The 27,943-nt window shown below is 27.3% G+C and overlaps 1 protein-coding gene across 2 annotated transcripts; it reads right to left on the reverse strand.

Moving 5' to 3' along the window:
* Nucleotides 1-1,782: 1,782 nt before the first annotated feature.
* LOC135925302 (structural maintenance of chromosomes protein 1A-like) lies at nucleotides 1,783-27,329 on the reverse strand. Of its 2 annotated transcripts, XM_065460553.1 has the most exons (21): nucleotides 27,176-27,329; nucleotides 27,059-27,135; nucleotides 26,876-27,019; nucleotides 26,684-26,832; nucleotides 26,434-26,602; nucleotides 26,017-26,277; nucleotides 25,617-25,823; nucleotides 23,735-23,949; nucleotides 19,084-19,297; nucleotides 18,416-18,627; nucleotides 17,992-18,213; nucleotides 16,261-16,525; nucleotides 7,954-8,087; nucleotides 7,639-7,760; nucleotides 6,977-7,062; nucleotides 6,071-6,289; nucleotides 5,780-5,980; nucleotides 5,026-5,307; nucleotides 3,532-3,780; nucleotides 2,316-2,423; nucleotides 1,783-2,244 (listed from the first exon to the last, which is right to left on the reverse strand). In XM_065460553.1, the coding sequence occupies exons 1-21, from the start codon at nucleotides 27,282-27,284 to the stop codon at nucleotides 2,137-2,139; spliced, it is 3,753 nt and encodes a 1,250-aa protein (XP_065316625.1). In that variant the 5' UTR covers nucleotides 27,285-27,329; the 3' UTR covers nucleotides 1,783-2,136. The 2 variants fall into 2 exon arrangements, with proteins under 2 accessions (XP_065316625.1, XP_065316626.1); XM_065460554.1 differs by lacking the exon at nucleotides 27,059-27,135 and having other exon boundaries at nucleotides 27,176-27,318.
* Nucleotides 27,330-27,943: the final 614 nt, after the last annotated feature.

Genomic DNA, 27,943 nt, shown 5'->3' on the forward strand with positions numbered 1-27,943 from the left:
AAATTGTATATATGTACCACGGGAGATAATTGAACACATAACAGAAGGTAAAAACTTATTTATATTTATAAATTATTTGATTAAATATTTTTAAGCTTATTTGGGAATCACAGGCCATTGACCAGACCCTAGAACTTTAAAAAGAAGATCTGTGGCATTAGCCCTCAAAATGAAAATAGGATGCCAGACATACGATGTACTTGCAAATAAAATTATTGATAATCTATCTTATATTAAAAATATGTATATAAGATTAAATACGCCCTTACCCTCAAGTGCTAGTGTCGAGAGATTATTTAATAAGGCAAAACTTATTGTTTCTGATCGGTGCTCTAGATTTGGGGATGATAATATTAAAATGCAACAAATTACCATAAATATTTATTTTTATTATATAAATTTTTTTATAATCAAAACTAACTATATTTTAATATTTATAAATGTTGATTTTTATATATTTACTATACAATAACATAAGCAAAAAATAAAAAATTTGTTTGTAAATTTTTTTTATAAAAAGTAGCTAATAGCGAGCTACTTTTTTTGACAAATAGCAATAACGGTAGCGCGCTACTTTTTTTAACAAATAGCAATAGCGGTAGCGCGCTACTTTTAAAAGTAGCGTTTAACAACTCTGCTGTTTAGAATAAAAAAAAATGTTAGTGTTGTTAAACGGCTCGTTGAGCCGATTTTTAAAAACGGCTAACAGTTTTTTATCCAGAAAAATATTATGCAAGCCTGAAAATTATGCTCATAGAAAGAGCAAAGGTCTAGATATATAGTATCGAAATTTCAAGGCTTAGTCAATATCTTTCTGGCGAAAATATTGAGTTATCCGTTTTTAAAAATCGGCTCAAAACGAGCCGTTTAACAACATTAGCTAATATACTTGCTTAAATGATAATACACGCCGAAAAATATGATAAAATACGAAATAATCAATTTTTTGTATATACCAGGTCGAATATAATTTTTAAAAATTCTGAGCCGGGCTTAAAAAATTTTTTTAAAAAAAATCCAAGCCGGGCCGCCCCCCCCCCCCAATTTTTTTTTAAATATTCGGACCGGGTCTAAAAATTTTAAACCCGGGCCGGGCCGTAAAAATTTTTTTAATCTGGGCCGGGTCATACAAATTGTACCTCTGCAGGTCTCTGATTTAAATAAAGGTGTAATCAGGTAAAAAGATATTGGGTGGTTTATTTAAGGAGGTAGAAAAGAAGATGAATACTGGAAAGAGGTGGTCACTAGAAACATGCGAGAGACATAATTTCTAGGCTTAAGTGGTCTATTTAAGGAGGTAGAAAAGAAGATGAATACTGTAAAGAGGTAGTCACTAGAAACCTCCTAGAGACATAATTTCTCGACCTATTTAGAGGAAAGCATATATTAGACCCAACCGTCAAAAAAAATTGAATTCTGACCCAACCCAAACATAAAATCAATTCTATCCCGAGGGCATGGTTAGTGATATAAATCACTCCATTTGAGTCGATCTTTATAAACAGCTAATTCAATATTTTAGTCAGAAAAATATTTAAGCCTCGCCATCTATGAGTAAAATCTTCAGGTTTGTGCAATATTTTTATGGATAAAATACTGAGCCGTTTTTAAAAATCGGCTCAAATTGAGAGATTTTGCATCACTAGGCGTGGAAGCTTTTTTGACCTTCCCTAACGCGTTTTTGAATCGAATATAAATGAACACTCTACAAATTCTAGACACATCGAACTAATCTTGATAAAATATGAAAACTTTATTATAAATTATATAAATTCTAGGGTGTATAAAAAATAGTATTTATGAAATATAAGTGGCAAAAATAATTATGTAACAATTATTTAAATATATATAAACGACGTATTTTATATAGTAATATTTTCTAAATATATATAGAAGGTTGGAATATGCCCTATCACTCTGCCACTATAATTTTTTCAGATATATCAAAAATAAAATTTCAAAATTTTTGAAACAATGCAAAATTAGTTAATTAAGGATTTAAGAATAGTTTGATTTTTTGATGGAATAATTTTTGCTATCAACGTCATATGATCCCCGTCATTATACGATGAAGTGAAATTTTTTAATAATTTTTATTTTAAAAAAATCGTATCCGCTGGCAGATACTGTTTAAAATCAAGTAGTTAGTATGTAGTTGTTGTTAGCAGAATCTTTATCTTGATTGGTGTCTGGATATTCTGTTAAATCCAACATTAAGATATTGCTCTCAGTACATTGCCCAACCTAAATTATAAAAAATAATTTAAAATATAAGATAAGATATAATTTAACAGTAATGGCACAATAAAATTCACCTCGGGGAATATGCCAACCAAAGCATCGGCTCTATTGTAAAATTCTTCTTTTAGAGAAATAACTATGCATTGAAACATACTAGCTTGGTCTTTAATGTAACTAGCGACCTTTAATAATAAAAATCATCGAAACCATGTCATATATAATATATAATAATCTTATATTATGTGAGGGATACCAATAATACTTATATAATATTAAGGAGACAGATACCAATTTATTAAATAATCCGTTTTCGACCAATATTATTCAATTTTCAATACGATAAAATGGTGCCTTAATTTAAAAATTTTGGCCTTTTATATTTACTTTTAAATAATAATATTTAAAAAAATATATTTATAAATATGCATGATATAATTAAGAACATTATAATAATTGAAGTGATGTCTATTGAAAAAAATAGTTTATGATATTAAAACTAAAATAATTTTTCTTAAAACAATTTTTATTAATAAAGAATAGACTAGTGGATTCTACTTTCTTTACAAGACTTTTGGAATAAACAATTTATCAATAAAAATATTGATTATATAAACTAAATAAATAAGCTTAAAAATGATAAGTTAATTAAAATTTGATACATATGGATAGATAATTTTGGCTGTATTAATCTAATATCGGTTAGGCCTCCAAAAAGTGTTATCAGTACACCCCTATTTAATATGCATTAGAAACCTAACCCGGCCCTAAGCTGGGCCCGGTATACGAGTTGGACCATAAATTTTAAAACTGAATATTTTAAATTGCCATTATTATCTCTAAAATAAATTCTGTATCATAGAACAATATATCGGAGACCTGAGGGCTTGGTCATAAGACCAGGTACATGGGCCGAATCGCATTTTAATTTTTTTTAGATACCCGGGTTGTATTTAAATTTTTTTTTAAAAAATATCCCGGCTGGGTCTACTATTTTAAAATGCCATTAAAAATTGGGCAGATCCTGGAAATATAAAATCTGGGCTGGGCCAAAATATTTTTTAAATGGGCAGGACTGTAAATGGTTTATCATCTGCAGGTCTCTGATATATATAAGTAATAAATCACCAATCACTATACCTTTTCTAAATTTAATTGTGCACAACAAAAAATTCGAAAACCTTTTACATGGTTGATACATATCTTATACAGCAACGTAAAATAATTCAGTTTTAAGGACAAATTAATGTTATAATTTGAATACAGATTTTATTGTAAAATTGTATGATAAACCTTTCCTATGTTGGTGTTATCAAGGGCGGCGTCAATTTCGTCTAACACAAAAAACGGACTAGGTTTATATGAATGAATTCCGAATAACAAAGCGAGAGCTGCTATGGTCTTTTCACCACCGGATAAATTATCCATAGGCCTAAATCGTTTGCCAGGTGCCACACAATTATAATTTATCCCATCCAAATAGGGTTCTTCCGGATTTTCAGGGCCCAAAAAGGCTTGAGCACTGGCGTTACGGGAGAGAGCCTATAATAATGAATGGGAAGGATAGATCATTATTAATGGGGGGAGGGGGAATTTGAACGAAAAAACAGGAGGAATCTTTTTAGAATAAAAAACTATATTAATTAAAACGAATTGAGGTCAAGGGGATAGGATTAAATATTTTAATTAATTGGGAAAAATCTTTAAAGATTTTTTTGATCAAATAGGATATGATTAACTGATAGGATAAATGGTTTAAAAAATAAGTGGAATATTTAATAAACTAACTTTTTAAAATTAATTTCTTTTTGAAAAGTTTCAACCATGAAAAACCGGGCAAAAGATGTTTACCAAATCCCTTTATAATATATTCTGAGGAAATTTCTAAATTGGAAAAGGATATGATATTCATATGCAAACTGAAAATTAGATTAAAAAAATTATATGCACACACAAATATTAATCTTATTCTTCGCTACCTGCCAATATAAAAGAACATATAGTCACAGGTATTTTACTTTTAATTTATTTTAGACTTAATATTAATTTAAAAAATATTTTATAGGTGAATGAGTAACAGGTAAACGATTCAAGTTACCCTTCCTTTTATTTAACAAAGGTGGAGAGGCCAACAAAAGAATAATAATTTTTCAACATACAAAACCATAAATACACTTTCTCGATTTTCGACGTAGTATATGGATGAAACCATAAACTAAAATCCGAAGGATTCATCCAGTTATATGCCTTACATTTACCGTTAAAGATTTGTTAAAACTGGTGTTTAATGTTTATTACAAAATATAAATATGTTTTAAAGATCTTATTAGAAAAAAAGGTGAATATAATTTAGAAATAGATCCCACAACCATTTCCTAATATTTTTTATATGTCCAGAACCCAGGTTTGGTCAAGAACTCTGATATTTTAATTTAATAAGCTAAAATTTTAAAAGATATATATTAATATATAATAAAAGAAACTATTATTAAAAAATATTTATAGAAAGATAATTTAATATTGACCACTTTTTTAGACATTTATATAATCATTTAATATTAAATTTATTGACAAATAGTCACCTTAAAAATGTTTTCTGTACTTTTTAAAAGATAGTATTTTTGATGTTTTATTATATTTTCTTATTTACAAGTTTTTTATTTATTCTTTTTTTCCTGATTTTAATTTTTACAGTTTAATATTTCCAAATCTTATAGTAGTATTTAGAAGTTTTTAATATTATAAAAATAATATGAGGGGCTTAAAAATTTTTCCCGCCAAAATTACTTTGTAAATATCGTCAATCCTATTGCTCACGTGTTCGAAACATTCGGCAAATCTATCAAACCGCTCCTTTTTTACCCTCAAAAAATTTTGTTTTGCTCGCTTTGCTCTTTTGCGAGCAGTTTCAAATTCTTCCGAAGTTTCTTGAAAACGTTCTCGCACACAGTCCAATTTTTCCAAGGCTTTCATATTTGGAGCCGATATTCGATCCATAGCGAGCTGTTTTTCGGCCAATTCTCGCAAAATAATTTCCCCTACGCGTTTGATCTCCTCTCGCGTGTCCAGCTGTGCATATAGAAGGGGGAGGGGGGTTAATATAATTAATTATCATGACTAAATTATCTGGTATGATTTTGTTTAAGAAGGGTCAGAAATTGAGCCTATATTTTAAGGTTATGCCCTGATTTCCTAATTCAGGAAAAAATGGCGTCAAAGTTGCTTAGCAAACTTATATTAAATCTGACCTACCCTAATGAAAGAAAACGATATAAATTTTCCTAATTACTCGCCTTAAAATATTTTCAAAGGTCAGTCCTGCCTATAAAAACATTTAACAATTTGTCGTATTCTGCCTAGCCTGCGAGCTGGTCTATTAGTCATTAATTTTAAATATAAAATGTAATCATATATTAGAATAAAATCAATTAATACTATCTAGATATCAACAAACTAATGTTAATTGACTATATCTACTGATTTTTTATAAGAATACAAAAAAACTTACTTATCAAAAATAATTTAATTTTGAAAAACTTACATCTTTAAGCTCGTCGGGTAGGAAAGTATAGTCTATGACAATTTTCGCTTCTTTTTCGTATACTTTTTGGCTCTTGGAAAGATGTGAAGACGCGTGGCCTTGCGAAACGTCATTGGAGTCGTTCACCGAAGAACTAGCGTTCTCGTCATTTTCAATATCTTCTAATTTGCCTTTTATCAGGGGTAGCTTGATATCTTCTATCTTTATTGTTTAACAACAAATTTAATATGATAATTATCCTCTTTTACTTAATTACCATTCCCCTCTAATCATTTTGGAAAAATAAAAAACTTTGCAATTTTGAAGAAGGCTGTGGCGTTCCGACTTTTTCTGTTCGATCTTATTTTCGCAATTGGTAAAATTCTTCTGATTCGAAGTTATATCCTTGTGACAAGTGTTAAGTTTTTTGCGCAAATCGTTCAACTCTTTCTCCTTGTCCTCGAGTTGTGAATTCTTCTGGGCCTTTTCTTCCTTTAAATTTTCTAATTTTTTCATTTCTTCGTCTATGGCCTAATATTGATCATATTTTTTTTAAAAATGTTATTTTATTGTTAGTTATTTTAAAAAAACTTTCTATATCTTAATAAAATATTAAAATAATCAATCTCGAAATATGCCCCAGATGCTAAAATTTATAATGGTTCGATTTTGCTCTGGTTGCCAACTTTAACGGTTAATTCCATTGATTTTATTTGTAATAATTTATTGCGAAAGGTGAAGTGATAGCATTAAAATTAATATATAAAGCCGATTAATCCCCAATTAGAATGGCAAAAAATAAGGGAAATAATTCTCTACAAAAAATTAAGGTAACATTTTATAACGATTCGTTTTGCCTGTTTTATATATAACGATTCAGTTCCGGTTATATTTTAATTTAAATTATTCTAAGGGTTTTCGATTTCAAAATTCGGCCTCTGGTGAATAGTGTATGAATCAAGCAATATCAAAATACACAAATCTTTACAATATTTAGGAGGGGATAAAATATAGGTATTACACTGCCAAACATTCTTGATTCATGATATACTGTATTGATAAAAATAATTGGGTTATTTATATTTGAGGGTTTAATGATAAATCGAAAATTTTTCCTTATAAAAATGTAATAATATATTTTGTACAAAATTTTTTTCCTTACTTTGATAAATGAGAATCTCTAAGCTATATAATAATTTTTTTTAAAAAAGATATCACCTGCATATGCTTTTTTTCTTCCTCCTTTAACGTCTCTAATTCTGCTTCTCCATTCTCCACTTCTTCCTTCCACTTAGAAACCTTTCCTATATAAAATGTAATGTATAAAAAAAATAAGCAAAAGTCCATGCATATCAGAGATTAGAACCATGGCAAATCTAAGGACAAGAACCGAAATATTTTAGTAACTGGAACCCAACTAAACCGAAACCATTTTTAGTCCAGGTTCTAAACTCTGATGCTTAATAAATGTGTATGATTTAAAATATTTGCGTTCAAAAAATTTATTAAATTTCTTTTTCGATTGAGCCAAAATTTTTTCAAATTACATATAGTATAGATGATATAGGGAACTAAAAGCCCACCAATTCAATTTTTTCGGATTGAGCCCAAATTTAATAATAAAAAATAATATTTATGAAAATAAATAAATAATTGCTTTGTCCTTATCACAAATAAATTCAAATTATTTAATCAAGCCTGGTTCAATTTTTTTTTTAAAAAAATTGTAGGTGGGAGCCAGGAACAAAATATTTTTAAATTTTTAGACCCCATGCCTGGCTTCGGGCTGGGACGACTTTCAAAGCTTTAAAGGGGATGTCTAAAAAATTATTGACATTAAATCATAAAATTATATATGATGATAAGCGAGAATCAAATACCTAAAGTATCGCGAGATTTCTCGTATTCCAATTGATTCTGAAGTTTAGCCTTTTGATTTTCGAATTCTAATCTTTTGTTGGCCTTTTCTTGTTGGGCCCTTAGTTCTTTCTCCTCATATTGTCTATATGTAAAGCGATTAAAAATAAATAAAACATGGTTTTATCATATGAAGTTCTAAATTATTATTTCAAAAATTAATATATTTTAAGTATAAATTAATGGCACAAAGTGACATTTATATATGTTAACCTTGTTAGTAGCTTATATGCCATTTAACGAAATGCTTAAAATTGCCATATATTAAATGTGTAAACCTGATATTATCTACTTTAATAACTTTGCAAAAATCGGAAAAAACTTCATCCTCAACTGTGTTCATTTTGTCACGTATCTCTGTAATGGTGAGTTCTCTGACAGCCATTTTTTCATTGATATCATCAATTGTTGGCTAGATATTTTAATAAATAAAAAAATATTATAAATTGCATCTTAAACAGCTTAACTAAATTAATAAGATATTTTTAGAGACCAAACTGTACTTAGCTCGGGCGGTAATGATTATTTGAACACAAGTCGATTTAAAAAAAATTTCGCCTGGGTTTGAACAAAGAAAATGAATGAATAAAATTAGTTGGATATTACAAATAATTATGTCCTTAACGTCTAATTAGACATGTGCGCAGACAGCATTATCGGCGGCGGCGCAGTGGCCTCAAATATTTTTATAACTTAAATTTTTTAATTAAAATTATAAATTCATTGGAAACACTTTTAAAATAAAATTTATTTTTATGTTTATAACTATAATTTAATGATTTTATTAAGTTATAATTATCATGTATAAATATTATTCTATTTAGATTTATAGGACATAATAATGATGTATTAGAGTTCAGAGTGAGCCCAGGTATGGAAAATACACACTCGCTGGGTTTGCTCTTAGCTGAAACGCACAGGACCTTTCTAGATAATATTGAAAGTTTAGGAAGATCCTATGCTCTTATCTTCCAAAAATCTAAGTCATCTTTTATCTCTATATTATAAGGCGAAAATAATGAATAACACTCTTTTTCTAGACTAGTTAAATAATCGTGTTATTCCAGATTATTGTTATGAATAGAGAATGTATCGTAGCCAATGGCGGAAGATAATTGAATTCTGAAGCAACTTCCGTTGTTTAACATTCAGTTAATTCGTCGGTGTAAGGCAACAAAGAGGTAGCGTGTTGACATAAAAATTGCACCAGAGTAATATTATTTTCCTTTAAATATTCATTTACTATGTTTATAGATTGAGAACGAGGATCCGAAAGTGCTCCTAACACCTAAGTAAAATAATAAAAGAAAGAGAAATAATATATAAAAAATAATTATGCATTTTAAAATACCACCTGAAGATCGGTTATTAGAAATCATGATCAAATTTAGTAAGCATCTTTTGTTTTAGAGATGCTATGGAGGACTATCATATTCTTTTACAATTAAATGATTTTTAATTTCACTACGAAATAATAAGGGTAAATTTATAGTAACTCCTTTTTGGATGAATAAAAATTCAACAGGTTTTAGAAAGTTTTAAAAAAATTTAAAAGTTCATGCACCAAGCCCCAATCAGAGTTAAATAATTTGAAATTCGGTTTCTCTATTCTATTTAATAAAATATTATAGGATTTTTGTTAATTTTAAATTTTATTTAGATATATCTTCTTTACATGATAAGTCATGTAAATGACTTATTATATTTGATTTGATGATATTTTTTGAAAAAGATTTGATTGGATAACTAATTAAAAAATTCGCAAATATTTTAAAAATAATCAAAAAATTTTGCTCTGAAAGTTAAGAATTATTTTCATCCTCACATCTTTATCAAGTGCTATTTGCAAGCATTTATTAGAAAAGACTTTATCTGCAGCAACACTGGTTCTCTTATTATTTGTGCCAGTTTTTAATATTAATGTTCCATAATGTTTTGCTTACAAGGATATACTGTATTTTGTTACAGGGTATTGCAATGCTGCATTCATAATTGTTTTAGTCCTGCTATGTTTATGTTATAATGGCAATAAAATAAAAACCATTAAAATTTCCTTTTATGATAAAAAATAAATTATTATGATGAGTTGTAGATTGCATTAAGAAAATATTGTATTACTCCTTATATAATAATTGAAGGTTTTTTATACAAAATATTTGAAGCAAAAAAATAAAAGAATAAGATATATAATCATATTTCAATACCTTTTCTGTAAATTACTAGCCTAATCTTATCTTATCTAGCACGCTGGTCACAGATCTGTCTAAAGTGAGGGAACGTGTATTATATGGATTGTTACAAATCAAACTTTTTATAGCAAATAATATTTATTAATTTTAAAAATAAAATTGCATTTCAATAATTAATATTATTTTTCTTATAATTACAATTCATAAATAATATATAAAATAAATATTATTTTTAATAAAAAATATGTATCATGCCGCCAAATTTTTACATCGACGACGGCGTGTTGAGCTCCGAAACTTTTTGGCGGCGGAATTGGCGTGGTCAAAAATCAATGGCGGCAGCGTATTTGACCGGCGGCGCACATGTGTAGTCATAATTAATTCTTTGTAAAAAGAGTGGTGGGGCATGTACAATAATAAAGAATATAATGTGTAAAGGCCATAATTAAATTTTCAAAAACTAAATCGATACCTGGAACACAGAAAATTTACATCGTGATTTCGACAGGTCTACATGAATTTAGAAGTAAAATGTATTCTAATTCAATAGAAAGCACTATAGAATATTTTTCATATAATATGAAGTATAATCTTGGGAGCAGGATACATAATGTGTGTTTATGATTCTAATTGGTGGTTAGCCTTTATTTAGGGAAAAATAAAAAACAAGAAGAAATATATATAAGTCTTTACAGCCATCCGGACTTCTAATTCCGACGGCACCCTTTACTTGCCAAAATGTCGTATCTTAACATTAGCTTGTTATGTTTCACTACAATCGACATTCATATCAATATTGATTGTTGGTGTCGTAATTTACCTTTATCTTATCGTAAGAATATTGATACTTGTTTTTATGATAATAATTATTGTTGTCATACCAATTATTATGTCGGTAATATTTGTACAGCGGTTAACGTTATTATGTCATTTGAGTTGCCATAAATATTATATCTAGTAAATCTGTTATCTAATCTTGTTTGGTGGGGATAATTGTCACTATAGCGTTCCTGAACTCTCTAAATTATTATTATGCTTTTTATTGTCTTATATATAGATAATTTCCTTATGTTTTATTTTGTCTTCATCTCGTTCCTTTCTGGCTTGACAATAAAATATACCTTTTGCTTTTTCCTAGAAGAAAAATATTAAATGTTTTTTGAATTATTAAAAAATGCGATTTTATTTTTTAAAATTAATAAATATTATTTGCTATAAATTTGATTTGTAACAATCCATAGATTATTCGCTCACTTTGGGCATGTCTGTGAACAACGTGCTAGATAAAATATTAGGACATTAAATTTGAAAAGGTAATTCTATATTTTATTCTTTTATTTTGATGCTTCAACTAATTTACAACTCGTTATATAAAATTTATTTTTTATCATAATAGGAAATTTTAATTAATGATTTTTATTTTGTTGCCATTATAACTATATAAAAATAGTAGGACAAAAACAATTATAATGGATGCAGCATTGCATTTATTTCTGCTGTAAATGTCAATTGAAATAAGCTAAGTTTTTAAAATTGTATCTCAAACGCGTAACAAAATATAGTATATCTTTGCAAGCAAAGCCTTCTTTTGCATGGAAACATTATTGATCCTTAATATTAAAAACTGGCACAAATAATAAGAGAACCAGTGTTGCTATAGATAAAGTCTTTTGTAATATATGCTTGTAAATAGCACTTGATAAAGATGGTGAGGATGAAAATAATTATTCATTTTCAGAGTAAATTTTTTCATTATTTTAAAAATATTTGTGAATTTTTTAATTAGTTATCCAATCAAATCTTTTTCAAAAAATATCAGCATATCAAACATAATAAAATATTTACTCGACAAACATGATTTATCAAGAATTTAAAGTTATTTTTCAAACCCATTGTAAAAGATAAAACTGACCCTATAAAATATAAAAAGGATTCTGGTAAGGAATTATGTTCTCATGTGTTGCAAGGATTTAATGCCATTCTCTTCTAAAAATAATACTGGAATGCAAGATTTTCTAAAGGTTATTTGTAAAATCATTATAATTTTTTATAGGCAATCTTAATTTTTATTTTAACTGTCAAGATATTTAATTATTTTATAACATCCCTGATATTTCGCGACCACGACTGCGGGCTGGTCTACCGGGGGATAGGGAGAGGGATCGGCAGAATTCGAGGGACAGGGATTTTCTGGTAGGTTGACGTTGAGTTTTAACTTAGTCATCATCGGGTAATTTTAGTAATTTAATTTATTGTTAAAATATCACAATTTACCAAAGAATAAAACTTTAAGAATTTTATTTAACACAAAAAATATTCCGTAAAATAATTTTAAAAAAAGAATCCCCCAATAAAGGTATTTTTGCAACCTTTTATAATTTATCAAACAAAGAAAAAAAAATAACATGTTGTTATATAATATCGCGATACAATCATTCTTGAAACTGGTCAGAACCAGTTTCAAATACAATATAAAAATAAGGTATAATATCAATATAAAAAAAAGGACGATGGGAAATCAAAAGAAACAAGTGGAGAAAAACTTGGGGGATAGAACATAACAATCCCACATTTAGAATTTTTTATGCTATGGATTAGATGATGTGTATTTATCAATGAAAGCATACTATGCCAACAAATTAATATAGGTCCTATATTTTGTGCCATAACTTTTGATATGTGGACTGACAAATATAGATGGCTAAATTATATTACCTTTACATTTCACGAAATAGATAATAATTTTAATATTGTATTTTATACATTGGCGACACATCATGTCACTCAAAAACATACTGCTGAAACTATTCTTTCCGAGATAGAAAAAGTTGAAAATGAATTTGATTTAGGGTCGAAGAAAATTCAAATGGTTACAGATGCAGGACCCAATGTAAAGAAAAGTGTTCGTCTAGGAGAATATAACCATCATTTATTAAGGGTATGGATTACATAATCTAGTGACAGGCGATGGAATACAAAAAGTGATTAAAATAGAAAATCTCATTAATTAAGTGAGAGAAGTTATAGTTGCCTTAAGATTCAAAACAGCGGATTTTGAAATATAAACGATATCGAAAATAGAAAATGTTTTGAATCGATATCATATACATCGGATATTTAAGATTTGGGTGATAATATTCCTTTTTATGAAGATCGTTTGGGGTTTAATGATGATAGTGAAAATCAAAAATCATATGAGAAAAAACATAAAACCTTAAAATTAAATGTGCTTACAGGTTGGCATAGTATTTAATAATGCTGGAAAGTGTGACTGGCAATAACAAAAATCCTATAAATATTCTATTAAATAGAATGGAGAAACCGGATCTCAAATTATTTAACTCCGATTGTTGGTGCATGAACTTTTAAATTTTCTTAAAACCTTCAAAAAAACTGTTGAATTTTTATCTGTCCAAAAAGGAGTTACTATAAATTTAGCCTTATTATTTCGTAGTGAAATTAAAAATCATTTAATTGTAAAAGAATATGATAGTCCACCAATAGCATCCCTTAAACAAAATATGCTTACTAAATTTGATCATGATCATAGATTTCCAATAACCGATCTTTAGGTAGTATTTTAAAATACATAAATTATCTTTTATATATTATTTCTCTTTCTTTTATTTTTTTTACTTTGGATCCTCGTTTTCAATCAATAAACATAGTAAATGAATATATAAAGGAAAAAATATTACTCCAGTTGAATTTTTATGTCAACACGCTACCTCTCTACGGCCTTACGCGGACGAATTAAACGAATGTGAAACGACGGACAAAACTCGATTATCCATTGGCTACGAAACATTCATCTATACAAAACAATAACCTGGAACAACAACACTATTTAACTAGTTTAGAAAAAGAGGTTATTCATTATTTTCGCCTTATAATTTGGAGGTAAAAGATGTCTTCGATTTTTGGAAAATAAGAGCATTGGATCTTCCTAAACTTTCAATATTAGCTAGAAAAGTCCTGTGCGTTCCAGCTACGAGCACACCCAGCGAGCGTGTATTTTCTATAGCTGGGCTCACTCTGAACTCTATAAGTTCATTATTATGTCCTTTAAATCTTAATAAAATAATATTTATTCATGATAATTATAACTTAATAAAATCATTAAATTATAGTTATAAACATAATAAAGTATAAATTTTATTTTAAAGTGTTTCCAATGAATTTATAAATTTAATTTAAAAAATTTAAGTTAGAAAAATTTTTAAAAAAAGAAACGTTGCCGCCGAAAATACTGTCAGCGCACATGTCTACCTATACGTAACAATATTCGATAAAAAGTTAGGGAAATTGAACAACATATAAGTCCATTTGAGTATACAAGACAATGCGACCCCAAAAAAATTGCATATGCTTTTAAGTAAAGGTTGATGAGGAACTAACAAAATGGATTAAAGAAGAGATAATAGAACCTATAAAATTTTCGGAATGGGCCAGTCCTCTGGTAGCAATAATTAAGCCCAATGGGAATATCAGGCTTTGCATAGACTATAAAATAACGATAAATCCACGAATGACACCGGACATATACCCTATCCCCAGAATACAGGAAATATTTAACAAATTAAGAAAAGGGGAAAAGTTTTCAACCATTGACTTTTCAAATGCATACCATCAAATAGTAATAGATTCTGACTCGAGGAAGTATTTAGCTATTAACACCCACAAAGGTCTATTCCAATTCAAAAATGCCATTCGAAATTAACCCAATGTCAGTGATATTCCAAAGGACCATGGACCTAATTTTCTAAAAATTACAGATTATTAGGATGAAGAGCATCTAAAAAATCTAGAAGTATTCCAACGAATGTTGAGTTCGGTCTTAAAGCAAATTACGAAAAGAGCAAAAAAATATGCTCCAATTCATGAGTCAGTCAACGAATTGCAGTCACTATTAGGACTTATGATTACCTAACATCGATTAATAAAAAAAATTTCAACAATCGCGGCACCCCTTTATGACTTATAAAAGAAAAGCAACAATTTCCAATGGACGGAAGAATGCGGATCAAGTGTTGAAATCTTAAAGAGATGTTTGACTAATCACCAGTAATCATCCATTTCGATCTGTAAGTATATCCAACTCACTTCGGGTGTGTCACGAAGGGCGTAGGAGCCGTATTGACTCATACCAAAAAAACCGAGAATCACATAGATTTTGCTTCAATGGCAGAAAATGACTACTCAACTATCGAAAAAGAAGAATTAGCTCTTGTATACGGAATAAAGAAATTTTTTGAATATTTAGTAGTGTTATTCGTTTTTTATGCAAAGTGTGGAGTCATTTTTTAATTGTGATGAATATTTTTTTTGATTTTTTTTTGCGCAATCATTCTTTTAATATATTATTTAAAAGTGATTTATATAAAAATTGTTATTTTTAGATTAATGATTTATTTAATAAATATATATTTATTTTTATAATGAATATAAAAAGGGGGAAAAAAGAAATAAAATCATTATATTTGTCCTCGAATTTTTTTTTAGATATTTATTATTTGTAGATGAAAGTTTGTTGTACAATTTTCGGGTTGTTGAAAATCTAACAATTAAAAGGTGAAAGAAAAATATAAAAGGAATTAATATATTTTTTTAAAGCTATCAAAAAGGTAAAAACCAATATTTGATTAAAATTTAACATTTAATTATATATATTAATTAATAATTTTTTTGATATAGAGATTTAATTAACAAAAAATCGATCCCTGGTTAAAACTTTATAGATAGGACAAACTTTAACAATATGAACCGACCACAAACAACTTATATATATATATTTAGCAACAAAGGTTTGGCCAATATAACGTCACCACGATTGCTTAAATGGTCTATAATGTTAGGAGGGTCAAATTGCGAAATAAAATAGAAGGGGGGGGGGGGGGGAGTAAGGAAAACAAAGTGGCAGACGGTCTCTCAAGATGCCCAATAGAAGACAAAACCGACTCCATTAAAATTATTTTGTAAATATTACTATCAATAATAATTATAATTTGGAGATTTTTTAAAAGGATTCAGCCTGGACCGTAAAATAAATTTTATATTGGGCCACACCAACCACTAAAACATAAGTGTTAATTATCCTCCAGCATTATAATTTTCCTGATATATTTTAATTTAAATATCGTATTTTTTTTAGTAGCCCAATAAAAAAAAACTGAGAGGAATGGAACTCTAACCTTTAATAAAAGAAAATAAATTTTATCTCCTATTAGATAAGACCTGAAAAAATAAGTTAGATGCAAAGGTTCAAATGAGAAAGATTATTTTGAAACCTAAAAATAGCCTACTTTTATTTTTGGTTTTAAGAAGATTTAACAAAAAAAATATAATTCTGCTATAAAATAAAGACATGAAATAATAATCAATTAATCTCTTCTTAACCTGAAACTCTACCAATTTTTGATTCATTTGTTCGAGCATAACTTGGCAATTCTTTACGTTCTTGTTATTCGTGTTATCCCTATCCGAGTAAGAATATTTGAGCCTAGTTTCGAGTCCTCTAATCTGGCTTTGAATGATACCCAATTCTGATTCCTTACGCTTTATCCTGAGAGCATCTCTCATTTCTTCGTGAAGTTTGGCCTTTTTATTCTTCAAAAATGATACCTGCTTTTCGTCCCAGCGTTTGGCTTTGGCCTTTAGATCACTTTATGTACCATGTTTTTTTTATATAAAAAAAAGAGACAAAATTGGTTTAATTTATGTAAATATAAAAACTTTATAAGTTGGGTCATTAATCTCTATCATTTGGGGAATAAATATTTATTCAAACAAAAATCTCATATAGGCTCGTTTAAAAAAATAGCTGAATTTTATCAATATTATATTATTATATTTATATAATTAATATAATATAATATAATATAGTGTTAAAAAAAGATATTATTTAAAATACAATTTCCCTCTGGTATATTTAAATATATAATCTAAACTTATTTTTAATCAATTCAAAATAGTAGTGGGAATTAACCATCTAAAATATAAATTTAAGTTTTGGTGGACTAGGGTTTGTATAATATAAGATATTGCTAGGGCTAGATTAGATTCAAAATTTGTGTTAAGTTGTTGGTCATTATTTTAAATTATTTTGAAAAAAATATTGATTTAAGCTTATTCATTATTTAAAATGCAAATTTAAAGAGGAAGGTTTATTTATGTGGAAAAAAATTAAGGATTTCTAGACCCGTTTTTACAGAATCCCAACCAAAAGGAACACTATTCAAACGTGATATTCTACCTTCTCTTCATACGCATCATAGGGTGCAGTAGATTTAAAAATTATAAATAGCCGAATATTATTTAATTTTACTAATTTATTTAACCAATTTAAATTTTTCAGTATAAGCATAAGACTATTCGTTGACCGCGTAAATTTACATAAATTTTCTTTATGGGAATTTTATTTTTTTCACGATCATCTTAGTTTTTTTATTTTGTGGATATTTGATTATTTATGAAGAATAAATTACATAAAAACACATATTTCTAAATATCATACTTAAATATACATTTTTATTATATAAAATGTGTTCATTATATGATTTTTAGAATTAAATTATTAAAAATTATTCAAAATATATTTTTTAACTACAATTTATTTTATTGTAATTTCATATTCGGAATGATTCCTTTGTGCTATTTTTTATTTCATATTTATGGACTTAATTTCTATATAAAGAAACTTGAATTTATTATTCGTGTTATGCTTTAGGACATTTGGCTCTTCAAAAATTAATATTTTTTACACCAAGGCGATATGGATAAGGATATTAATTTTAACATGAATAAAATCTTCACTTTATTCTAATTATGAATGTATTGATTTTACTATATTTTAAAATTATCCTAATATTAAGGTGTTATTATAAAAGTTAACACTATCCTACATTCTAGAGCATTTAATTATATTTGATACATAGATAAGATATCAAACTGAAGTGGTTCAATTTAAGCTTTAACAAAAGATTTCCAACTTTATCACTGCACACACTTTACAAGATTACAATAAAAGTTGTCTTAAAAAATTTATCTGTATCTAGTTACTCTATGACCATTTATGTATATATATTTTGGCATAACCCTGATAAAAAATAATCTTTTTTTTTGGAAAACCTAGCCCCGCCAGATATAACTCCAGATTTCTGAAACAAGGTTCCATCTAGGCTGACAGATTTCTGCCTTTGATAACCTCCGAAGGCGATTTTGCGAGCGTCCTCAATAGTTTCGCATACCAAAGCACTACCACAAGCAAAAAGCAACGCTTTTTTGATAGCGGGTGGTTCGTATTGAATAACGTCAAATATGAGTTTCACATTTTTGGGGTCCTTGATTTCTCTGTTCCGAATTGAACATGTTAAATAAAAAAATATTTTATATTTCTATATAAGTTTTAAAAGAGTGATGTGATTATATTACGTATACAACAAAGTAAAGATAACTAAAATTATGGCACCCAACATACTAATGATGATATAATCGAACTCAGATATAAGAGTTAAAACAATACAGGCTTTTAATAATGAAATATGAAATTAACCTCAATTTTTCGTCTAACGAACTAACTTCGATATAATCGAGAGGTAGGAATGTCTCAGGTTCGGCTCGCTGTTCTTTCATATACTTAATGCATTCACGAGCAGTTTTTTCCGTGTCAGTTATAATGGCGTCCATATTCTTCCCCAGGACTTTCGTGACGGCTACTTGATATTTTTTGTGACTGGGTTGACACATATCCACAAGTCGACCATACTTACCAAAATAAAAATTTGTATTTAAAATGTAATTTTAATATCATAATCGGTTTTAAATAATTTCAGTTAAACTATCCAATTCATTGTAATTGTCACTTGCCAATCATTAGTCTGATCTAAACTACAAGATGATTTAGAATGGGAAAATGGTGGTGCACGTGTTATGTTTGAAAATATTATTGATAATAAAATGCGATAATGTTGTGTGTAAAGAAATAAATAATGAATTTCGTCGTTATTTTTTTGTGTACATTATGTTTAAGTTGTGATGCTATGAGATGCAATAGTATACTGACCCAAAATATTATCTATTCGAGTCAAACTTTTATTATGAGCATGTTTATCTTATGAAAATATTTTTTTAGCATGAATAATCATATAGGCATAAATAAATAGCAAAATAAATATTTCGATAATATTAGCTTGTTTTTATATTAATAAAGGAAGAAATTACCACTCCTGGAAACAATCTCTTAAGATTTTCCATCAATTCTGCTTTCTTTATACTCCTAGAATTCTCGTGTTTGTCAATTTTAGCTTCTCCCAGTTCTTCGGTTATATTTTCTAATTCTGTGTTTATTTCGATCAGTCGGGACTTAGCTTGCTCCACTTCTTGAGATAATTGAGTTTCCAGTCGTTTTTGTTCCTCTATTTGCTGAACGCTAGTTCTATTAAATAATTTTATTTTTTTTCAATTTAAAAAAATAAATAAAGGCAGAATGAGTTAAAAAGGTGTAGGAATGATTTGGCAATTTAGAAAACTTTCCTCGTCATTCTGCCTTATAATTGGGAAGGTAGAGAGGGGGGTGGCAACGCTACTAATTAAAAAGTACATTATAATGACATCAGTGAGTGTCATTATACTTAACAAAATCTATAAACCAGGAAAGGCTTAAGGATCATGCAACTCGAAGTAAGAATATACCAAGAAATGATGAATGGCGTTCATTTTTTTAACGCTCGTTTTTTATGTTACTCAATTTTAGAAATCTTCTCATTTTTATTCATTTGAATATAAAGAATAATTTAATATTCAAAAATGAGTATTTTTTTAATCAGCTGTTTCCTTGATCACATTTCAATTTTTAACCAGCCACTATTCTTGTCCTTATTATTTATATTTTATAGATTAGCATAAGCATGGATGTTGTTATTTCATCATCATCTGATTCTGCCATGGCCCTATATAATAAATATTTTACATAACATTCTATATCCAAGGAACTAATTCTATTCTTTCAAAATTATTGAGTTCTAATTTAAAAAGACACTAAGCCCACTTATAATTTATTTTAGATTGTTGTATCTCATATATTTATTAAATTATTATGATTAAAGCTGCCCCGATATTAAATATCTTTGATCGGCGCCGATATTGGACTTTATGAAAAAATATCAGATTCGTCAATATTTTTTACAAATTTAACTGATACCGATTATATGCATATTTTTATTTTATCTAGTGTTGTAAACGAACGCGTTCGTGAACGAAGTTCGTTTTTTGAAAAAAATGATGAACGGCGTTCCTTTTATTTTTGAAGAACTTTGAACGTGAACGCGTTCTTTTTTATGACGAATGCTGTATATTTCCTTTTCACATTTCAATTTTTTTAACACATAGTTTATTAATTTTAATATTATTGTTTATATTTTAATCTAATAGATTAGCATAAGCTTGGATATTATTATTTAATCCTCATCATCTGATTCTGAAAATCCAAAATCAGATGAATTATCATTACTATGGCAAAATATAAAAAATGTTTTACATTAACATCCTATATTGAAGGAACTAATCCAATGCTTGTCAAGTGTAAAATGTGGCCAAAAAGTATTATATTGTCAAAATCTTCAGGTTCCAATTTAAAACGACATTTAATTTTAATATTAATTATTTGATTTTATATGATATAACTAAGTTAAATCTTTGAATTGAAGAAATAATGTATTCGGGATATTTGACCCCAACAATAACGATAGTTATTTTAATATTAAAAAAATTAGTGGCCTCAAACATGGTCAACCATTGATAGACGCCGTATTAAATGGGATTAATAAAAGGTATTAAACTTATCACTCTCAATTAATTACATATATTTTATTTTTTTAAAGATTTGAACATATATATAAGGATCAATATGTTCTTTCTGCAATTATACATCCAGTAATCAAACTTCAATGGCCATGGATAAAACTTCCACAGAACGAACCTATTAAAAATAAACTTATAGCGTTATTGAAAAAAATGCTTTGAAAACCCTAGAGAACTGTTAATTTCGAGATATCCTTTTTTTTGTTGTCGAGAGTAGAGAATGGATTGGATGAGGATAATATCTCAATTTTTTGCAAATAACAAAACAATATGTTTTTAATTAATTCTCCACGTTAAAAGAGCTGTTTATTAAGTATCATACCGTAATCCCCTCATCTGCCCCTGTAGAGCGCGTTTTTATTATAGCTAATGCCGTATTAACTGCCAAGTGTTCCTGTCTATCAGATAACTATTTTGAAAACAATTGTTATTAAAATTTAATAAGAAAATTTTTTTATAAATAAAAATATCTTTTTATTCGCTATATTATATTTTATTTTATTTATAATTATATTATCAAAATAAAACTATATTATTTTTTAACATGGCTAAAATATATTGTATTAAAAAATATAAGTTTATTTATATTAAATTAAATTTAAAAAAATTTATCATAAAATTTTGAACGGTTTTATGAACGTGAACGCGTTCGTGAATGTGAACGGGCCCCTTTTTTATAAACATGAACTTGAACGCGTTCGATTTTTTTAGAAATGTTTACAGCACTATTTTTATCACATTATTTATTTTTGAACTAATTCTCCTCTCCCTTAATAAATCTTAATAACTCCCATAAAAAAGTATCTTATAAATTCAAATGTTTGACGTTTTATATAATATATTTATCAGAGTTGTTAAAATATATAGATATAAAAATGTTTGAATCTGTTCTTAGAAACTTTTTAAGATTCCTTTATTTAACGCTTTTATTATATTAAAAATAAAAATATTTGAATGTAAAATTCATTTTATTTAATATGAGCATATAATTTCATATATTATGATTAATTAAATTTAAAAAAATAAATAAATATTCATTAAATATTAATTTTTTTCTTTTAAATCTATAAATATCAAATTCGAGATTGTGATAGGCATTTTTCTCACGTAAAGGAATATATAAATCCTTGCTTTAGTCTATGAGCCCATTAATATTAATTATTATAATATCAATGATGCACAAAATTATTTTAAGCAAGTAAATTTATTTATTATGTTCGAAAACAAAGGAAAACTTTGTATATATGTATAATAAAAATTGTATCTCTATCTAGATCCATTTAAGATGTATTTGTAATATAGGTCAGTATCTTTTAACTATCTAAAATATGTATTAAATAATTAAATTTTAAATGATATATAAAAGTTTCTAAATATTAAAAATTAATAAATATTTTTAGAAAATAAAATATTTTTTTGTTGACTATATTACATTATATTGTATTTATATGTATCAAATTTTATTAAATATGTCTAATATATATAAATATAGGGTATTTATTTTATATTAAAATAAATTTTTAAAAAAAATTATTCACGAAGTTTTAAACGAAAGTGAACGCGTTCCTTTTTTTTTGAAGGTGAACGTTGAACCTATTCGATTTTTGTCAATGAATGGTGAACGCGCTCGATTTTTATAGACTAGAGAGCTAAAATAAACGGCCTTTTGATTTTTTCACCTCTCTAAAAGGGGTCGCCCGAATCGTGATTGATCCGACATGGAATGATCCGAAAACAATTTATACTTGTATATTATAACAATGTAAAATGTACACATCCTCAAAAAGCATAAAATAAATTATCCTCATTAATTTTTCACTATTACTAATTGGATTTTTAAAATTCCTCATTTTTCTCCTGTTTTAAAATTTAAATAACTATTTACTTTAAAAAAAACAATCAAAAAGGTCAACACCTTAGAAAGAGTAAATAAAATTCAAACCAAGAAATATAATAAGATTTCCACACACTAAAAAATGTAATTTTTTAATATATATTTATCCCATAAAAATAAAACAAACAAAATACAATAAATAAAATGACAGGCTCATCTTATAAATATTATTTTATAAAAACATAAAAGTAAGATGCTTCCCTTGATATTGGGATTCCAATAAATAAGAAGCATGTGATCACATGCATTATATCGTATTTCTATTTACAAATATATTTTAAATTTTTTTATAGAGTATTTGACTGTCAAATACTCCTTGACTGGACAATTGAGCGACTTCCAACCCTGCAGCAAATATAATATTATGGTAATTATAATTAAATAAATCAGACCTGCAAGCTAGTGTTGTTAAAAGGCTAATCTAATATTTTATTCAAAATTGAAAATCATGTTAACAAAATCTTGAGGCTCTAAAATTTTCTTGCCTAAAATTTTAATTTAAAATCAACAAAATCGAGCCATTTAAGAACAATACAGCAAGCCCGAAATGATATATTTATAAACAAAAAAAAGATCCGGGTGAGGCGTTTTTATAAATAAACATCGAGTCAGGTACATTTTTTAAGATAAATTTAAATATAGTTGACCTTAATTTAAAAAATAAAAACATTATCGCTAGACCAAATATAGTGAATGAAGTTAGCTATAACGTTTATTCATTTTTTTTAAAATAAATTAATTCTCTCGATATTTTTTGGAGTATTAATAAAAAAATAGCAAATTAATTTACCAAAAAAAAGTTCTCATAAAAGTTATCTCAATTAGAAGTCTGCAAAATCTAGCCCAACAAGTATTATTGCACAAGTTGCCCAAACCATTAAATTTTTTCTAGGCCATACCCATAGTAATTTAATGCCCATGCTGGCATGATATTTTATATATAAATTGTCTGGCCCTGCCTGAAAATTTTTTATGCGTAAATTGCTTGGCCCATTTTAATTGGTTAAAAAATTTCCCAGCCCCGCCCACGGACTTGGGCTCTGCAGAAAAAAAATCTATAAAACTTATTGAAATCGAAAATCATTCTTTCTTTCCTCATTATATATAATTGAAAAGAACTTGATAAATTCGTTCAATTTGTCAATTCGGCGTTTGTTTTCCTCAAGCTCATGTTTTTTCTGATCTATGATAGCCAACAATTCTTGTTTTTTCCTTGTCTCGTTATCCAACTTATCTTGGTCATTCTTCTGTTCTCTGTTAACGGTATCGAGTTCTTGTAAATATTTGGTAGCCTTTTTGACGGCATCCTCTTTCAACTTGTGATATTCACTTACCTTTTATTTAAAATAAATAAATATTATATATTGCATTCTAAAACAAAACAAAAAATTTGGAAACTTAATTTTTGTCAAACAAAGGGTTTTGTTATTTTAACAATTATTTGCAATATTTTTTAAAATCGCATAATTATTGAAGAAATTATTAGAAAACTAGTAAATAAATTTAAAAAATTGGAGTGCATATTCATTTCAATATATTAATTCAAATTTTTAATTGACCATAAGATGATCCATATTTTTTCTTAGAAAACCAATCTTAATATATAATTATAAAATATTTTTAATTTTATACATAATTTCATAATAATAATAAATTAATAAAAGGAATCTCAATTAATTTGTAATGTTTTTTATAATTAATTATATTATTTTTAAAGATAAAGTAGCTAAAAATTTGATATAATCATTTGGTATATTATATGCAATAGAAAATGATTTAAACATATCCCAACAAATCATATTCAGCAAGCATTGTAAAATAGCTATCCATTCTTTAAAAAAGGCTAATACAAAATTTTTACCAAAATTACCTTAGCTTGAAGATTTTGCAAACAAATGATTAAAAGGTATGGACATCTATTGGCCAAATTTTTAAGTTTAGGTAATAAAATTTTGGCCAAAATATTGACTTAGCTTGTTTAAAATCGGGCCATTTAACTTTAATAAATTTAGCGATAAATATTGCCCATATTTTAAATGAGTTGATTAACTCTGTGTATATTTTTTTACAATATTTCAAGGATAGCTGGTAAATAAAAAATCAAATAAAAATAAAGGATTTGGTTTCTAGTAATATAAGATCAAATAGGTAAAAAAATATGTAAGTTAGCATAACCCTACTCATAATATTCAATTAATGTTTAGTTATTAATTATAAACTAATTATTTAATATTTGTAAAGGGTAACCAATTACCTTTAATATCCATTATTTCAAGCAATATAATTGCTAATATGTTAAATTTTGTTTTATAACTAGAACATATATCTTAGAGCTGCAGAAGTTCCTAGCCCAGCCCGGGTTATATTTTCAGACCTGGTCTTATTTTTTTTAAATATATTCTATTTATTTTAATTTTTATAGATAATAATAGAAATTTTAAATATTAGACCAGCCGGGATATTTTTGAAAAAATTTTTCGGCCTGGTATATATTTTAAAAAAATTTTTAGGCTCACCCTAGGTATATTTAAAAAATAAAAATACAGTTTGGCCAGCAGATCTTTGACATATATAATTACTTATAAATTTTTATTGAAATTGAAAGGGGTGGGCCGAAAATATTAATTTTCTTTCTCATTTATAACATAATGAACCAAAAATATCATTTTTAAATCAATCTAAAAATTGACACTGCATTATGTAGACTTGTTATCGTTTTATACCATCTTGCTTATAAGATTTGCCTGCACCTGAACTTTATACCAGAAATGGGAAACTTTTTGTACAAAGAAATCACTTCAGTGCTACACTATAGGTCTTTTGTTGTTTCTGAAACATTCTCCATGGCTTCATAAATATTACAAATTATGATTTCAATGTAAGACAATTTAAAAAATTAAAATATATTTACAATCTTTTTTAATTTCGCAGTCCTTAAAATATGGCTACTAAGGGTGGTGGCCTTACCTATTAAATGGAATTAAATTTAGTTTAAACAGACCTGAGAAGCCAGAAGTTTAGAATCTTCGCCAGTCTCCTGACTTTCTTCCTGTACCAGAGTTTCATATTCATTTCGCTTTTTGTTGACTTCCTCCAGTTCATGTTCAAGTTGAGCTATATCATCTCGGTGAGATTCGTGGGCCTTTGTTGCTTGTTTGAGAGATTTTTTGGCCCCTTCTATCTTTTTTAAAACGTGGGCACTCATTTCCTTTTAAAAAGGGTTAAATATTTAGGAATTCTGGTATGGCATTGGTAATACATTTGGAATAGATTCCTATTTGCAGTTTTTAAAATTATCAAGAATAACCTAACAAAACCAAGAACATAGTAGAAATTATATAATTCAAAAACAACAGATTTTTATTTTATTTTTAAGCTCTTTATATAAAAAAATAAGAGACTTTTGCCTTTATGAATGCTGGTCTCTTGCGATTCAGCTCACAGTCTACTTCTTTGGCCAGTTGATCAAATCTAGTAATTTCTCTGGTCATCCTTCCAAAGTCCTTTTTGCGTTCTTTGAGGTCATTCTCTACCTTGTCTCGCTTGTTTTCAGCACGTTCAAGTTCACGTTTCCGTTTGACTAGCTCAATCTCTGATAGCTCTGTAATTTCACGTTCATTATGATAAGCCATAAATAGTTTGTATTCTGAACGTTTTTCATTCTTTTAAAAAATATAAATTAAGGAAATTAATAGTTTTGACAATAATTCAAAAATTTTAACCAAATTAAAGAATTTGTCCTAACAAAAATATTCTACAACAAAGTTAAAATTTTACTTTTCAGTATAAAAAATATTATTTATAATATTTCCACTTACAATTTGCTCCTTAAGCCGTTGATATTTTTCAGCTTCATCTTTCTCTAATTTGGCTTCCTTACGTTCAGCTGCAATACCTTTCTTTTTGTGATAAGAAAACTGAGTATCCTCTTCAGCTTTAATCATCTCTGCTTTCATTTTATCATATTCATCTTGCAATTCTCCTGAACTTTAAGATTTGATGATTATATTATTAAATATTATATTTTTAAAAAAAAGTATGTTAATAATTATTTTTGAAATATCATACCCACTGATACTCTCGAAAAGTGCTGTCCTTTCTTTTGGGTTCTTCATAGCAATTGCTTCAACTGCTCCTTGAAAAACTAAAAAATTCTTAGCCTTAATCAATATTCCCAGTTTTTTAAATACTTCTGCATAATCTTCAAGTTTAACAATCTAATATTTAAGATAAAATTTGATATAAATATTGAGGTATTACCTCGTTATTGATTTTATATTCTGACGAAGAATTAATAATTGATCGTGTAAAATGGATTTCAGTTCCATCATTCTCCTCATATACCAATGTCACATATGCTTTATTTGAGGCTGGCATACCAACAGGTGCTCCATGAATTAGATCCTAAACAAATTAAACAAGATAATAATAATTACAATTTACTGATAATTTTTTTGTTCTTAGGTTAGATGTTTTCTCTCCAAGCACAAAACTAATAGCATCCATTAAATTGGATTTGCCTTAATCTTCTATCATTAATATTCAAAATAATAAATATACCTGATCCATTGGGCCCAATAATTGCGCTAAATGATTTAAAAGGACCAATTCTTTTCTTTCCCTTATATGATTTAAAATTTTCAACTTCAATCGATTTTAAAAATCCCATCAAAAACAAACGTTAATCAAAATCGCGAAAAAAAATGAATAGGTGATTAAAAAAATAAACATGGGTACTAAATCGCAACTGGCTCTATAGTAGTCTTTTTTGGGTGCGGTTCATCCGGTGAAATAATTTTTGGACTCGACAAATGTTTTATATTGTTTTTTAATTAATATTTAATTTTATTTAATTATTTGTTTATTTCTAGACTCAATGAATTAAAATTAACGATGAAATGGAAACTGCTATATATTCTTAATTCATTCTATATTATTGATGTGGTAATTCTATGGATTCAAATATTCTTAACTCATTCTATATTATTGATATGGTTATTCTATGGATTCAAAAATAGATAAGATAACTAAATTTGTATTTTCTTTTATAATACTCATTACTAAATCTCACTATTACAAATCGGAAAAGGTATGTTCCACTCATTTTTGTTAAATAACAACTGGGTACAAAGTTTGTTAGTATACTTGAGAAAAAAATCGGCATAATTCATGAAGGGTAGGCCTTCATAAAAATATAAGTCGCTCATTTTGGGCAGGTCTATGACCAACGTGCTAGATAAGATAAGATATAGAATTAAATCAATGACATTGAATTAAATAGAATTTAATTTGTCTATATTATAATTTTCTTAACGTCATCGTGACGTC

This window comes from Gordionus sp. m RMFG-2023, chromosome 2 (assembly GCF_954871325.1).
Source record: "Gordionus sp. m RMFG-2023 chromosome 2, tfGorSpeb1-WG-v2, whole genome shotgun sequence".
In the NCBI taxonomy this organism is placed as follows: domain Eukaryota; kingdom Metazoa; phylum Nematomorpha; class Gordioida; order Chordodea; family Parachordodidae; genus Gordionus; species Gordionus sp. m RMFG-2023.

Coding starts and splice junctions, on each gene's coding strand:
- LOC135925302 (XM_065460553.1), bottom strand. CDS start 27,284: ATGGGATTTTTAAAATCGATTGAAGTTGAAAATTTTAAATCATATAAG. Junction 27,136..27,175: donor TATTGGGCCCAATGGATCAG/GTATATTTATTA, acceptor TAGAAGATTAAG/GCAAATCCAATTTAATGGAT. Junction 25,824..26,016: donor CAGCATTCATAAAGGCAAAA/GTCTCTTATTTT, acceptor CCTTTTTAAAAG/GAAATGAGTGCCCACGTTTT.